General features: G+C 48.7%; 1 protein-coding gene and 1 long non-coding RNA gene across 5 annotated transcripts in view; both read right to left on the reverse strand.

The window, feature by feature from the left end:
• LOC119118353 overlaps positions 1-15018 on the reverse strand; it is a 439862-nt gene that overhangs the window by 223490 nt on the left and 201354 nt on the right. The gene's annotated exons all lie outside the window — the stretch shown is intronic.
• syne1a (spectrin repeat containing, nuclear envelope 1a) overlaps positions 1-15018 on the reverse strand; it is a 67743-nt gene that overhangs the window by 39588 nt on the left and 13137 nt on the right. For all 4 annotated transcript variants that reach the window (XM_037245240.1, XM_037245241.1, XM_037245238.1 and 1 more), the window contains 37 exons: positions 14800-14961; positions 14522-14730; positions 14341-14440; positions 14059-14223; positions 13826-13993; positions 13589-13753; positions 13386-13526; positions 13154-13314; positions 12914-13061; positions 12604-12831; positions 12425-12523; positions 12180-12355; positions 11679-11802; positions 11441-11607; positions 11189-11342; positions 10437-11041; positions 10190-10369; positions 9950-10103; positions 9693-9851; positions 9360-9542; positions 9198-9299; positions 8915-9118; positions 8625-8832; positions 8120-8232; positions 7832-8037; positions 7608-7769; positions 7264-7543; positions 6977-7149; positions 6604-6913; positions 6362-6526; positions 5463-5822; positions 3989-4125; positions 2816-2993; positions 1893-2075; positions 1287-1430; positions 571-726; positions 45-209 (listed from right to left, as the gene is read on the reverse strand). In XM_037245240.1, the coding sequence (XP_037101135.1) occupies positions 45-209; positions 571-726; positions 1287-1430; positions 1893-2075; positions 2816-2993; positions 3989-4125; positions 5463-5822; positions 6362-6526; positions 6604-6913; positions 6977-7149; positions 7264-7543; positions 7608-7769; positions 7832-8037; positions 8120-8232; positions 8625-8832; positions 8915-9118; positions 9198-9299; positions 9360-9542; positions 9693-9851; positions 9950-10103; positions 10190-10369; positions 10437-11041; positions 11189-11342; positions 11441-11607; positions 11679-11802; positions 12180-12355; positions 12425-12523; positions 12604-12831; positions 12914-13061; positions 13154-13314; positions 13386-13526; positions 13589-13753; positions 13826-13993; positions 14059-14223; positions 14341-14440; positions 14522-14730; positions 14800-14961 (6894 nt within the window). The remainder of the gene's footprint in view (positions 1-44; positions 210-570; positions 727-1286; positions 1431-1892; positions 2076-2815; positions 2994-3988; positions 4126-5462; positions 5823-6361; positions 6527-6603; positions 6914-6976; positions 7150-7263; positions 7544-7607; positions 7770-7831; positions 8038-8119; positions 8233-8624; positions 8833-8914; positions 9119-9197; positions 9300-9359; positions 9543-9692; positions 9852-9949; positions 10104-10189; positions 10370-10436; positions 11042-11188; positions 11343-11440; positions 11608-11678; positions 11803-12179; positions 12356-12424; positions 12524-12603; positions 12832-12913; positions 13062-13153; positions 13315-13385; positions 13527-13588; positions 13754-13825; positions 13994-14058; positions 14224-14340; positions 14441-14521; positions 14731-14799; positions 14962-15018) is intronic.

Genomic DNA, 15018 nt, shown 5'->3' on the forward strand with positions numbered 1-15018 from the left:
AATCAATCAAAATGTATCGACAAGCTTGTCTAGCAATTTCTTACCTCCAATTGTAACATCCTGTCCTCCAGCATAGTTTTATCAGAGGTGGTGGAAGTACAGGTGGCGAGGACACTCTGGGCCTCGCACACCCATTCCTGGAGCTCTTTAAGACCCTGAGAGAAGAGGCGATGCTCCCCTACCACACGTTCTATCCTTGAGGCCTTGTCCTGTTGGGAGTTGCACGCACAGAAATGCAAATAAGACAAGGAAAAAGGATCACAGCGGGTCAATGTCAATAAATCTTCTTAAAACGCTCCTGCTTGTCCAGAGGTAGACTGGGAGCCGTTACGCTGTTTTGCTCACAATCCAATTCATCACGATACAATCGACACATTTAATAAGGCCTCGAAAAAAGGTCAGCTGCTGCTGCAATGCCATATTTCACATGTCTGACATTTTAGGATAAGGCTAACACATCCTTTGCCCTTTCTTGTGCAGATGACGGCGCAGTCATGAGGACCGAATCAAGTACATAAGAGAAGCAAAAAAAATAAAAATAAAATGACAAGAAGCGACAGAACTTTTTACCTTGGTCAAGTTGCCGAGAGCCAAGTACTGAGCAGACAACTGGGACACTCGATGGAGGAAGCCTTTGCCGGCGGCCTGACCCTCCCAAAGACAGTGAGCTCGCTCCCTGAGGCGGCACAGTTCTGCATCGCGACCGGACATCTCTTTGAGGACACTCTGGTGTCCAGTTCCAAGCACAGAGACAACATGTCAGATAAACACATACCCATCCAAATCACTTTTTTTTTTCATTTGTCCTCATTTGGGTCGACGGCATGTATTTTGTATTTGAGGTGCTGGGGGGAAACATGCAATTGGTTTGCCGAGATCCCCAAAAAATGTAAATATCACAAAAGATCAACAGTGATAAGGCAGAGCTTTGCCTCCTTTGTCAGTTTTTAACGCTCCTTGCCGCCCCCCCCCTCCCCTGCTTTTTTGTGTGTGTGTGTGTCTCTGCCAGACATGACAGATCCTGTTATCGCATGCAAGGGGGGGGAAGGCTTTTGACAGAAGTGGATTTAATTAGATTCCCCGATTTTGCCTCTGACTATTATGTCAAGCCGCTGCTCTATTTTGAGCCAGTGGTCCTCAACAAATGTAATTAGGTCTTCTTTCCCCCAGCTGATTTCAGATTACACTTTGGAGAGGCTTATCACATATTTGGTGCCCTTGAAAAATCAGATCACAAATACATACTAACCACCACATCCATTTAGAGAGGAGTCTGAATACATTACCTGCAATTTGCCGAGCTCTTGTTTCTTGGCCGAGAGGTCGTGTAGCCGAGCGCTGCTCTCCTGAACTCTGACCTCGGTGCTGTGCAGCCACTCCTGCAGGGGCTCGGCGCTGGCCTCGAACTCTGTCATCTGGCACCGTAAGTTCTGGACGCATGCAGTCGATCAAACGTGAGAAATAGTATGTTCCATACATTTTAAAAAGCGAGAGAAGGGTGCTCCATCAATGGCGCTTCTCGGTGGATTTTTAATCTTCTGACAGCCCTTCTCTTGTCATTTAATTTAAGACATGAGCTGTAAAGGCCAGTCATTGTGTGTGTGTGTGTGTGTGTGTGTGTGTGTGTGTGTGTGTGTGTGTGTGTGTGTGTGTGTGTGTGTGTGTGTGTGTGTGTGTGTGTGTTTACCTGTGTGTCTATTAACCTTGGCTTTTATTGAGGAAAGCACTTATGTGTGAAAAGTGCTCTACTATAAATAAAGCTTGATTGATTGATGGATGGAATTCATTGATGGAGGGAAGAGTCTTGCTGTACTATGATTTCACTATTTCTTTTACAGACTCATCTCAATTCCAGAATCAGGAAACTGAAATTAATCTACCTAGAAACCCACCTTGAGCGCATCCTCCCTAAGCTGAAGGTTATTCATCAGGCTCTTCCAGTCCTCTCTGGCGTTTGCCGCTTTGGCCTTGATGGCCTCAACCCGCTCTTTGGACACCACAGCCATGAGCAGCTCCCCGCTGGCACCCACTGAACTCAGTCTGGCCTGGCCGTGCTCCCTGTCACTCAAGAACTCCTGAGGGGCACACGCAACAGACAAAAGAAGCTGTTGAACACACAGAAAAAGGAGGAGGGAATCATATTTGATTTTTTTGGGGTTGCAGATTTTAAACAGTAAACAATTGGATTGCTGTTGACAAATATAAACATCCAGCAGTGAGCGAGTTAAGCTCTTCACTTCAACATAGAGGAAAATAAGTCTACTTTTTTTTTTTTTAAACATAATGTGGCTCTTCCATGCCCAGCCGTCCACAAAACACCCCTCCCTCGGAGCTGAGACGATGACAGCAGCGCAGCGGGGACCACTCCACCATCTGTGCATCACGCACACACACTTACTGTACGCACACACTGGCTTGTTTTTGTCTTCAAACTTCTCGCTTTCATATCTCCCTCCACCCCTGCTAGAGTAAGTGTACACCACCAATTAAGGGTGATGCAGCATGGACACCCCCCCTCCCACTCCTAGTTGTGCTCACCCCTCCCTTGGCGGTTCTCCTGGAGGTCAGTCATGTGGAAACATTGTTCCACATTCCTCACCAGGTCAATAATAAATAAAACATGGCTTTTCTTTCCTCGCCGCCATACACTCTGTGACGTTTCCTTCTCATCCTGACAAAAACAACTTCTGAAGGAGGATGCATGCTAACGCTCTTCTTTAAAGCCTTGGTGACAATATGGACAAAAATAGAATATCCCACTGGTCTGAATTGCTTGAATAGCCAAAATAGCTGTCCATTAAACAAAACGTCTTACTTGTATTCTTTGCAGGGCGGCGGAGGCCTCCGCCACACTCTGTGGCACGTCGAAACATTTGGCGGTGCAGATCTTAGCGTTGACCAACCACTGCTGGAAGTCTCGAAGGGCGGCACGGAAGCGCTGCTCCAACAGGCGCTCCTTATTTTGGCATTCCCTGGATGCACGGAGACTAAGACTGCGGGCACAAAAGAGGAAAAACACAACAAGGGCACTTGAGTCAATGAAAATGATGAGACATACTCTTCTGTCTTTTGGTGTTATGGCTGGGTGATGGGAAGCACGCAGGTGGAGGGATGGCAAAAGTGGGTGAAGTGGAAGCAATGGGCTAAAGAGACAGAGCGGGGGATGGGGACCTCAGCGTGGGTTGAGAGGAGACATATGAGCGGGGCAAGAGTTCACCAGGGTGATAATATGAGGGATGACAGCTTGGTGCTACGAGGAAAAGGTGACCTAAAGACAACATGACAGGGATAGTTAACAGGATGATTATATGGTAGAGGCTGGTATGGGTTCCTTCAACGATGACAAAAACTGTGCTTCCTTTCATCTTACCCGCACACTCGCCACATTATGAGGCACATGTTTTATTTATAGCCATTGGCAAGGCCAAACAGGTGGCACACAAGACTAGTTCAGAAAAAAAACAAAAGGTAATAGTTTGACATCCCGTGTACAATGCAGGCTGGAGAAGAACACGCTTGCCGCTCATGAATATGCATGATTGGGGAAGGTCAAGGCAGGAGTGGGAGGTTTGTTCAAAAACGACTCATTATGTATTCACGTGCGTGTCAGTGAACTTGCGCGGGATGCACGCACATCTGTTTTGGTGACGGGACGTGTGCGCCTCTCAACAAAAGATGCGATGCAGACTGTGCCTCAGGTGCATGCACATTGCAAAGATAACAATAAGCAATAAATAAATAATAAATAACATAAATAAAATAATAAACAACGACTGTAAGTTGGCACCAGAGAACTTTTGGTGGCGCTATCAAGAAATTGCTTTTACCGACATTCACTATTTGGTCGTCTGCTGAAAATTCCTATGTGGTGATGTTATCTTTCGTTCCCACATGTGTTCACTTCCTTGCTTTATGCTTCAAGCGCATGCACTGTGTAGAAAAAAAAAACAATCTCATTCTGCATGTCGAAAAACTGCCGTCACCTCACCTGTTGTGTTGCTTGATGACAGCCGTGACGCGCTCCGACTGGGAGGCCAAGTCCCTGGAGTACTGCACCAGCTCGTTCAGTTGCCCCTTCAACTTCTCTGCCATCGGCTCGACGCTTTGCAGGCCCTCCACTATGTCCTGAACGACACAAAATGCAGTCCAGCTGGCTCAGCGTGTGTGTGCGCATGACACCCGGTCAATAAGTGCCTTCACATTCCACACACACTCACAGTGCAGTTTGTACAAAGGCATGTTTGTTCTTAAAGGCACGAGGAAGAGGCAGGAAGGAGACGAACGCAACGTCTTCCCGCACTCCTCAGCGCGCCTCGCACGCCGCAATCGGCCGATCATAAAATCCCGTCCTGTGAAATATGTCCCTCCTCCGCTGACGTATGACCAATAAACATCCCCTCCCTCCCTTGCTTTCTGCCTCTCTCCGCTTTCTCCTACCCCGCCGCTGTTTCCCTCTCAAACATTTCCCTCCTCCTCACGCCGTTTCTCTCTCACGCTCTCTCCCGGTGGGATTCAGCTGTCAGCGGCGCAGATGAAGCACTGCTTCAAAAAGAGGCACACAGGAAACGGAGGGAGGCTGCAGGAGGAGGAGGAGAGAACGTCAGAGTGGCTGACTCCTCCTCTCTGCGGCCGCGCTTTGGACAGCATGGCCGAGGACGCTCAAGGGGGGGGGGACATGAGGGCGGGTGTTAAGGCTGCGCTGGAAAAGGGAGAAGTAAAAATTGTAAACATCCGCAACGAGGCAGAGAGGGAAGAGAAAGTGGCGAGGAAGTCATCACTACTTATGTCGGTTCTAAAAAGTAATTTGGATACAAAACTGAGCATTAGAATCCAACCAAAACAAAACACGAAATGCAAATTGAGGAATCCAGATTAAGTGTCTTCCAAATCATACAAACAGTGAAAGTCAATTATAAAAAAAATGCCAAAATAATCCTGAATTGGCACCGACCTGCCATAAAGTTTCCACCTAATCCTGCAATAACAAACAATCAAAAATGTCAACATGTGGGGAATGGCTGATGGGTAGAAAATGAGGGCAAGTGATTGGATTGTAGCTGTCACAGCCTGATTGTTTCCGTAAAGCTGATTTACGGACTAATGTGTTTTTTTCTGATTGGCAAAAGGAAAGAATAATTGCACATGGAAAGCAGAGTGCTTTGTGTGTGTGCGCTTTGTGTGCATCCCATTTAACAAAATGGCTAATCATTTTTCTAAAATGAATACTGCTCGTTCAACCCAAATCGCAATTTTTCATTACTGCGACGTAAACCTACTAACAATACGCAATTACCGACAATGATGAATCCCAGTGGCGAGCCGGCTATTTTTACAACCTAAACTCTGGGTTTTTTTAATATATTTTTTTATTTACACCCGTTGATTGTCTTCATTTTTCATTTTTGTCATGAGGGTTTCTGTCATTATGATGTCTTAGTGGCGGCCATGTTAACAGCGAGTACCTTAGCCAGCTGCCACCCCGTCACCGCTTCCTCGCCATTGCAAAGTCCCTCGGCTCGAATCACCTCCTGGTTCCACCCCCTGAGTCGCACGTCCAGCTCTTTCGAATCGTTCTCCAGCCGAGACGTCAGGCGCTCGTACTCCTCTTCGGAGGCGGCGGCGGAGGCGAGCGCCCCCTCTAGGCCGTCTCTGGCCCTCAAAGCGCCGCCCTCCCATTGCTCCAGCGCCTGGGACAGCGCCCCCAGCTGCCGGTCCATGGCCTCGCAGCCCCCCGCCGCCGTGTGCTCCGCCGCCGACGCGGCGGTGCGTCGCACGATGCCGAGGCGCTCGCGGCCTTCTAAGAGTCGACACTCCACGCGCTCCTGAGGATTGAGAGGAGGCAAAGTTGCTAAGGAAACCGTTGGCAATAGAAACTGCGACCCGAGGATGAGCAGTCGACGCTATTTATAAAGTATTCTCTCCGGGTGAGTGTGTGTGAAATTCAACACTTTGACTGACTGCGTGTCTGTTTGCGTTCTTCACACCAGGGATCCTCAAACACTAATTTATTATGTGATAATTAGGATCCGAGCGTGGAAATTAAAATGTAAATCAATTGTCCTTTTTGGTCATATCACATACTACTCTCTTTTACCTTTAGTCGCAGGCTAGTAAACCAACTTGTTAGAAGTTAACTGTGCCACGGGAGGATTTTTTTTTTTTCAAATCTATGACAAAGGAATTTGAATCCATTCTGAATCCAATTAAATTTCCTGCAAATGCTGTCTTCCTTAATTGCCTATTAAGAAAATGGCATTAAACAATCAGTTACCATAGCAACAGATTATAACTGGATCGACAATTTAGTTTTCTAAAGGACTCATTATGTCAATCCCGGTTTCTGACTAGAAGAACATCTCACCCTCACTTCATGTAGTTTCTTCTGGATAGAGGCAGAGTCTCCAGATGTGTCCGACCACTGCTGTAGCTCCTCCCCCGCGGTCATCAGCCAATCGGTGAGCTCCCGGACAGCCTCCAAGTATTCCTGGTGTTCCAGGACCACGCTCTGTGCCAGGCGAACTTTCTCCTAAAGAAAAGCCACAACCGTTGTAAACGTGACGGTTTTGGTGACATGAAGTAGTGATGAGGCAACGTCCTTCGCACCTCCACCAAAGCCGCCAGCTCGTCAAAGTGCACCTGCAGCTGGGTCCGAGCACAATGGTTAAAACCGGCGTCGCCGGTCTTCTTGAAGAGTTCTCTGGCTTTTTCTTCCAGACTGGATAAGGACAGCTGGTGGTCTTCCATGTCGGTCAGGAGGGCTCGCAGTCTCTCAAGCTGCGAGGCCTTCTCCCTGGGCGCCGGCTGCGGGGCGAGGGAGGCACGGACCTCCCGCTCCACGGCCTCCATCCAGCGCCGGAGCTGGGCTGCGTTTTCCAGGTATCCGGTCCACTGAGATACCGTCCACTCGAGACGACTGACAGAAAGTAAAACAGAGCATTAAAACTGATTCTTTATTTTTTTGTACAGGCCTTCCCACCTGTGGCAACTCATGGCCGTGACAAGCAGCGTGGCCCAGGCATCCTCCACCTCCTGGAGCTGCGAGCGCACAACTTCCTGTCCGCCGGCGCCGGAGCTGCGCAGGGCCATCTCGCCTTTACCCATTGCCATAGTTAGCTTGACCTCGCCCTCGCCTTTCAAAAGTAGGATATCCTGTGCATACAGTTGGGATCAAAGAACTGCATCCAAATGTAGGTCAAGTTAAATAACAGTACCCTCTAGTGTTGAAAAAGTTCAAATGCAGCAAAACTGCTCATCGGCACTCACCTGCACAGTCTCGAGCCTCTGCTGCAACTGCTCCTTGCTGCCCATGGTGCTATCAACCGTGCCCAGCTTCTCCTGGATCTCCTCTAACCAGGCCCACAGACCCTGCAGGGTCTCCCCAAAGGCCTGGTTCTCTTGGCAGCCTCGCAGCCTCCCCCTTGCGGCTTTGAGCAGAGCCCGGTGTTCCATCTGGAGCCGGCCCGCCACACGGACCTCTTCGCCGGACCCGCGTCCTGCTTCAGACAAGGACTGGGCGTCCTGGATGACACGCTCGATAGAGTCTCTAAAGGAGAACAGGAATAAGTGACTACTTAACAGCTGGAAACGTATGAAAAAAAGGTTCGTACCGTCTCGTTAAAAGCTCTTTATGGAGGTTTTCTACCCTATCCAGTTCCTCTTTGGTGTCAGGGGCGCCTTGTTGGCTGTCTGCCCCAACAAGAGACTCCCTGTTGAGGCTGAGCCCCATCTGCTTCAGCCAATCTCTGAGACCTTCTCCAGCATCATCAAAACTAGGGAGGAGAGAATTCATGTATTTATTTGGCAACTTTGTCACGAAAAAGTGATCCCTTACCTTTTGAGGAGTTGAATGCTCTCCTCCAGGGCTCGTTGGCTGTGAGAACATTCATCCAGGAAGCTCGTCCACTCTCTCTGGCAGGAGGAGAGATGCTCCTGCAGCTGTGTTGCTGCAGCTTTTGGCAGGTGGAGGTGGAGCCTTTCCGCCTCCTCACAAATGCGACGGAGACGCTCCTTGCCCGCTGAATTCCACTGCCGTGACGACTGCGTATGTAAATATTACAAAATGTGGGCTGCACTTTTCCCAACAGAACGGAAGAATAGCAGCACAATTTGCAAGTCATACCTTCAATCTTTGCAACTTTGCCGTGAGGATGCAAACGTCTCCCGACTGATTGGCGCATTCTTTCAACTCCGACTTCAAACCCGAGAGCCAGGAATGGAATTCTTGGAAAAGCTCTGCTTCCGCCCCATGACAAAATAACAAACACACAGAAGGCAAAGCTGTAAGAACTCCACACCCCTGTCCTGGAAAAGTGAAGGAACTAGAAGGGAAGCGTGCTGCTAAAGCGTATGGGAGGGCTAGGCGTGTCCACACGGTTGCCCCCGGCAACCGGGCCTAAAGGACTCCCTCGGGAGCTCATGTGACAAGAGCAGCATCACTCGAGGAGGCACAGGTGTGTGCTGGAGCAGAGAGAGAGTGCACTTGTGTACCAGACAGTGATTGTCAATGGAATGTGCGCCACTTAAGCGCTCTCTAGGGGAAGATTAGCACTAAATCCGATGCTAATCTTTATCCTGAACTGACAATATGGATGAGGTAAGATTAATTGGTTGATTCAAAGGCTCACGGTTCAAATGGAGGTGTAGCACGTCCTGCAGGTTGCTCCTGGCCTTGGCGCAACGCTGGACGGCCTCCTCGGTGCGCTGGGCGACGGCCGTCAGGTCGGCGGCGAGGTGAGAGAGTTCCGGAGAGGAATGGGACCTGCTTAAGGTACTCAGAGACTCTCGGGCTGAGTCCAGGTCTGGCCTCTGTTGCTCGGCAACACCCTGAAGATCCTGTGAGAGCATGAGGACATATTGTCAGACCATTTTATGTTCCCTCAAAAAGGTGGAGAACAACAACATACATATCGCTTACCTTAAGAGCATCAATGGTTTCAGGGGAGGTGGCCTCCTTAAGACTCGACAAGGAATCCTCGACTTTTTCAAGCCTCTCGTTCATCTGGGACACGAGATCCTCCAGACGCTGCTTCTGGATGGTGAAGTGGCTCAGAGTGTGTTTGGTCTGGTCCAACACCTCCTGAACATGGACTAACTTCTTCCTCAGATCGGACTCCAGCACCTAAATCAAGAGAAGAACATAGTCAGAATCTGGATATGGCTTCCATCAGTCATCGTTTTTGCAGACACAATGTCTTTACCTGCATTTGTAGGGGCGTTTCCTCCAGTTTAGCGTGCTCCTTGAGCTCCCCGACTCTCTCTAGCAGAGCATCTAACAACCCTTTCCGCTTCTCCACTTCAGCCTGGACATAAAAGTGAATGAATCTTAAAGTCACAACATGACGTTTATGATCCGAATCAACCTGAAAGTTGGCAAGACGAGCCTCCATGTCCTTGTCGCTGGTGTTAGCAACACTCGTGCTGAGTTCAGCGATGGAACTGCAGATGGTCCATTGATTCATGTCCTGCTCCATCAGCTTGAGATCATCCCAGAGGGTCACGCAGTAGCGTAATCGTTCCGTGTTGCTTTGAATTCTCTCCGACGCCTGACAGCGACAGAAGCCAGCATGTCAGGACTTGTTTACTCATTACTAGGAACAGCTGAGCAGTAAATTTCATGTGAGGTGCTAACAAGTGAAGCTTTACTTCAATTTCAATCCTGTTTGAAATTATTTAGGGCATTTCTTGTTACTCGCCTCTAACCACTGGGCCCTTAACGCCTCCACGTCTCTGTGAACCATGCTTGCGTCACAGTCGGGAAAGCGAGCCAGTTCTCGATGCAGATCCTCCACCGCGGTGATGAGCTGGTCCATGTCCTCTTGCTTTTCCCGGAGCTCACCCAGCAGCTTCTCGTGCTACGACAACAACAAAGTTTCAAAATTCACAAATGACCACACAAGACTGGTAGCAAATATAAAATACGGGTAAAACTGCAATGGCTGTTCGTTCTCACCAGTGAGAAGGACCTCGTGGCTTCCTGAGCGTTGTGGTTGTGATCGGGCAGGTTGTGAGCAAGCGCACGGGCTTTCTCCACCAAAGTATCGAGGATCAACCTCAAGTGGTTGTATCGGCGCAGGAGATCGAGTGCCCGTTGACTCTGCTCCTGACTAATAAAGAGCAACAAGAATCAAAAAAATTGTAACAACTGACACTGAAGAAGCTGCATGAGAATGCTGAAGTATTTCAAACTGACCTTTTGGTGATGAGAGTCTTGACGTAGTCCAAGGCAGCCTTGACCACATCAAGGTCTCTGAGGGCCTCCCCTGTCCGCTCCGTGTCCTTCTGGGCCAGCTGGCTACCTTTCTCCTCTAACCACTGCTGGGACTTATGGAGGGACTGAAGCTCCTCCTCCAGCTGGCTCAAGTAACGCAGCCTGTTGGGACAGAAACAAGCAATAGTTGGAAAAATCCACAAGGTTTTATGTCAAATATCAAGTGTACCTGTTTTGAAATGCTTGCACAGAGCATTCTTTGACCACCTCCTGTCTTGCTTTACACTGCAACATCTCCAAAGTCTTCATTACCTCCGCCTTCTTCCCCCTGAAGGACCTCCACATAGCTCTGAGGGCTTCCGCTTCACTCTGCCTCCATCCCAGACTGCTCCGCGCCTCCTCCAGGCACTCGATGAGGGCCGCAGCCTGAGCCCTGCAGGAGGTTTTCCCGCCTAGGTGAAGGTGGGCTTTGCTCAGCTGCCCATCCAAGGCTATGGCCTCAGCCTCAAGGCGGGCCACATCCCTCGTGACCTCTCGGTGGAGCTCATCTGTTTCGGATGGATCCCAGCTCCCTTTCCTCACCACAGCCTCGCGAAGACGGCCGACACCCCCTACCGCTGCTTCACGCTTCTCCAGGTAGGTTTTTAACTCATTCAGGCACTTTTTGCGGAGAAACTGTAGATGTTCACTTTCAGTGAAGGGTTGTAGGCAATCTTCTCTCCAGGCTTGGAGCTTCTGCTGAGCTTCTGGGCTGGAGCATGGAAGCAGGGCTGATTCTCTTTGTTGGAGAGCCTTTCTTAGTGATGAGTACGCTTTTAACTGAGAGTCTTGCTCCTGGAATTGGAGAGTTAAACAAACCTATTAGGTAAGCAGGACAAGAAGGTAGATGAAGTGGTTGAACACAATCTATCCTGGAAGGCTCTCTGATCCATTTATTTGGACTAGAACAAGACTTACCAGGTACATAAACTAACATCTCACCTTGAGCTCCGTGAAGGCACCATCGAAATCAGTAACGTCAACCTGAAGAGAGCTTCTCAAGACAGATGGGAGATGTTGGCTCTTTTGGCTGAGTGTCAAAAGAGCGTCATTGAAAAGCTCCAGCTGCAACAACTGACGCTCCAGCTGCTCATGTCTAAAAGAATAATGAGAACGAATTCATCTTCGCCATGCTAGCTACTAGCCTAGCGAGCTGCCCCGTGTAAATTCTATAATGGATGAAAAGTAGATTACCTGCGTGACATTTTGCTCTTCAGTGAGGCGTATCGCTCCTGAAGTTGGGCGAGCTCGTCATTCAGCTCTCCGACCCGAGCTTCGGGGGCAGACGGGTAGAGACACGACACGATATTTAACAGACCCTCAAGTAGGGCGTCATTGGAAGGGGTTTCAGTCTGCGTCTCCTGTTCAAGCAAAATGCAGAAGCTCAAGCAAACAGCGAGACCCATGATGGATAACGAAAAAAGAAAAATACCTGGATGTGTTGCAGCTCCATCGTGAGCTTCACCTTGTCTACACAGAGCAGCTCGTCGGCTGGACTGCAAGCAAACTCGCAAGCATCTAGCCAGCTTTTCATGGATAAATATTCCTTTTCAAATCTGTGTGGATTAAAAATAAATATCATACATTGCGTCATAAGATAAGATAGAGGATAAGAAAGAAAGAGGAAGGCCGCTAAAATATTAAATGTCAAGCAACAAATACGTACAGGGTCATTATTGTTTCCTCTGAATAAAACAAAAAATATCGAAGAAGGCTCTCGTGATAACAAAATCGCGTTATTAAAATAGAAATAAGGACGGCTGCCTGCGCTACGGACGGTCAGACAGACAGGCAGTCAAGAGGGAGAGAGAGATTGAAGGGAAAACAGTAAACAAAAGGAAATAGCAGCGACCATACAATTGTAATTAGATATGTTGCGAGGAAACGCAAGATAATAACAAGCCTCGACTGTCGAGTCAAAATTGTTTCTGACCTTTGCCACAGCGTTAGAAAGCTCTCTAATGCTGATTGTTTCTCACTGGCCTTTCCCAGTAACTCTCCTCGGAGCTGCTGGAGTTGGAGTACCTCATGCTCCAACTTGGTGCCCTCCACAGCTGTACACAAAGCCATCAGTCCGGGCTTCAGTTGTTCCACTGACCGGCACACCTCCTACGAGGAAGACAAAAAAGTTATCTCCAGCCCAGCACATTCCTTTTTTTTTTTTTTAACTTTTCTTACCATGTGACTTTGTAGGTTCTTGAAAGCTTGTGATGATGATGAGCAAAATGTAACAGGAGTATCAAGCTTCTCTTTGAGATCATTCACAGTTTTCTCAAACTAAAGACATACAACACATAATCCGGTTAAGTAAAAAAAAAAGAAGCAGGCAGATATTTTAGCGTATGACAAAAGATGACCTGCTCCAGGTTGTCGCTGCACCTCCCCCTATAGGAGGCGCTCTGGTTGAGCTGCCCCGTGAGTTGCTTTGTTTTCTCCAGCAGTTCTTGCCAGGAACGCCTCATCTGGGTGACCCGTGCCCGAAGACATCCGGACTCTCCGGGGGTGACAAACCTGGACAGTGCCTCGTAGTCCTTCTCCATGTGGAGTAGCGATGAGCTTCTCGCCTCCAAACCTTCCGCCACAACCTAGAGGGGGATTTGGGTTTTTCGAAATGCATCTTCCTTTGCTAATCAATCAATTTATATCCTGTCAGGATTGACCACAGACCTCAACAATTCCGTCCAAGTAATCGGAGGGTGAGTTGAGCCCGATTGCATCCAGCGCTCTCTGCTTTTCATTGATCCACGTGGAAAACGTCACGGATTGCTCGTTAAAGCGCTCCCACGACGAGCACGTTCTCTCCAGATGGACAACACTGGAAGGAAATAGATGACGTGAAAGTAACGATGCCTCTTCCGATCTGTGGTTGTAAAGATAGAAATGTCAAAAGTGTGCTCGGAAACTAACTTCTTCTTGAGGTGGTCTTCAATCTGCTCAACTGCTTCCCTGGTGGACTGGGCCTGATGCAGAACCGCAATTTGATTCTTCGGCCCGAGCTGAAGATCAACCGCCTCCTCCAGGAGGACGTCTGCTCTCAGGGAACAGTCCTCAAGCTTGATGAAAAGCTCCTTCAATCAAATAAGCAGAATATTAGAGGAGGGATACTAAGCAAAGAGTCAATGTAGTCATAAAAAGACACCTTGGTGTGGTCCAGTTCGCTCCTCAGGCTGTCCAGGTTGTTGAATATAAACTCTTTGTGCAGATCAATGGTGATGTCGCTAATGGACACTTGAAGTGTTTCCCACTCACGTTCAAAGTTGCGCCAGGAGCTCAAGGTGGCCTGGAGATCAAATATGTCAAGAGCAAAAAACCAAAATAGTGGATATTGATGATCACGCTTACCTGTAGGCTGCGCTCCCTAGCGCTGAATTGGCAGTCCGCTTCTCGGACACGTTCCTCCAGCTCGTGTACCGAGCGACTAAGCGCCTCTCCCAAATGGATCTGCTTGGAGTGGGACACCAAAAGATCTGCCTCCCTCCTGAGAGCCTGCAGTTGTTTTGAGTGTTGCTGTAATAAATACATGACAACACGTCAATAAAGTTCGCCATTATAATAAAGAGAACATTTCTGCAAGCACACCTGATGAATAAGAAAGAGTTCCTGGGCTTCTCTTAGATCCTCAGCATCCAGAATCCGGTTGATCTGCTCTCCGGTTTCCTTCCCAGCTCTCAGGACCTCCTCCAGAGCGCCACGCACTTCTTCCCTGAGCTCCTCCAACGGGAATGCGCCGGAGCCTTCGCCGCATTCCTGTGAGGGAAGGGATGCTAGGAGGCCGGAACAAAGTACAAAAGGTCGGACAAATCGGCCAATACCTGGCAAAGTGTGGACAACAATTCCTTAAAGTCGGCTGAGAGTTTGTTCAGGGCACTTTGCTGTCTTTGTGTCTCCACTTCAGAGCTCACATCAGACAGGCTCAAAAGACGACTCTTAAGCCATAAGAGGCTCTCTTCTCGAGCGTCTCCTGCTTCTCTCAATGCCTAAAATGAATTGGGAAAAAAAAATGGATCATCAATTATGAAGCCTCAGACATGACAGGTGGATTTTTTTTTAAATGTGGTCAATCAATTGAAGCAATATTCAGCATGCTTGCTCACTCGAGCAGCAGCGTCAACTTCCTCCTGATGGCTGGAAGTTCTTGCCGTCTCCTTCAGGTGTCTCCTCTGAGATGAAATCCAGTCGGAAAGCTCACAAAATCTATGTGAAGAAAAACATTTTTTACTTAGAGTATTAATGCAGAGAGCGTAATGGGATTTTAAAAAACAAATCACTGCCCACCTATCATTCCATTCCTTCCACTTATCAGGATGCTGCTCCAGTGTGACGCCGGTGCTCCTGATGCGCTCGGCGACGTCCTCCACAGCCCTCCTGGTGGCATCCAGCCTTCGATAAGCCGCGTCGTTGTCTGGCAGTTTTTCACACAGATCCTCCATGTTCCTAATCCGCTTCTCGCACACAGCCAGAGGTTTGCGTTCCCTGAAGAACATCTGCAAAGGGAAGCCTCGCTGAAGAGAGGAATTGTTTTCCCGGTGCTTTCATAACTACCGAAGGCTCACCCTGTGCTCTTGGATCACATGATCGCTGCTAGAGGAGCCAGACAAGATGTGGAGTTCTCTGTCCAGCTCTGCTCGGCACTCTTGGAGGACGACATCGATTGGATACTGCTCCACCTCTACCTTCAGACGCAGCAGGTGTGACGGTACCTCGCCCTGGATGTCCTGCGACAGAGCATAAAAGCATTTGTAGACAACAAAATGTTGCTCTAACTGAAAATG

This window comes from Syngnathus acus, chromosome 24 (assembly GCF_901709675.1).
Source record: "Syngnathus acus chromosome 24, fSynAcu1.2, whole genome shotgun sequence".
Taxonomy (NCBI): Eukaryota; Metazoa; Chordata; class Actinopteri; order Syngnathiformes; family Syngnathidae; genus Syngnathus; species Syngnathus acus.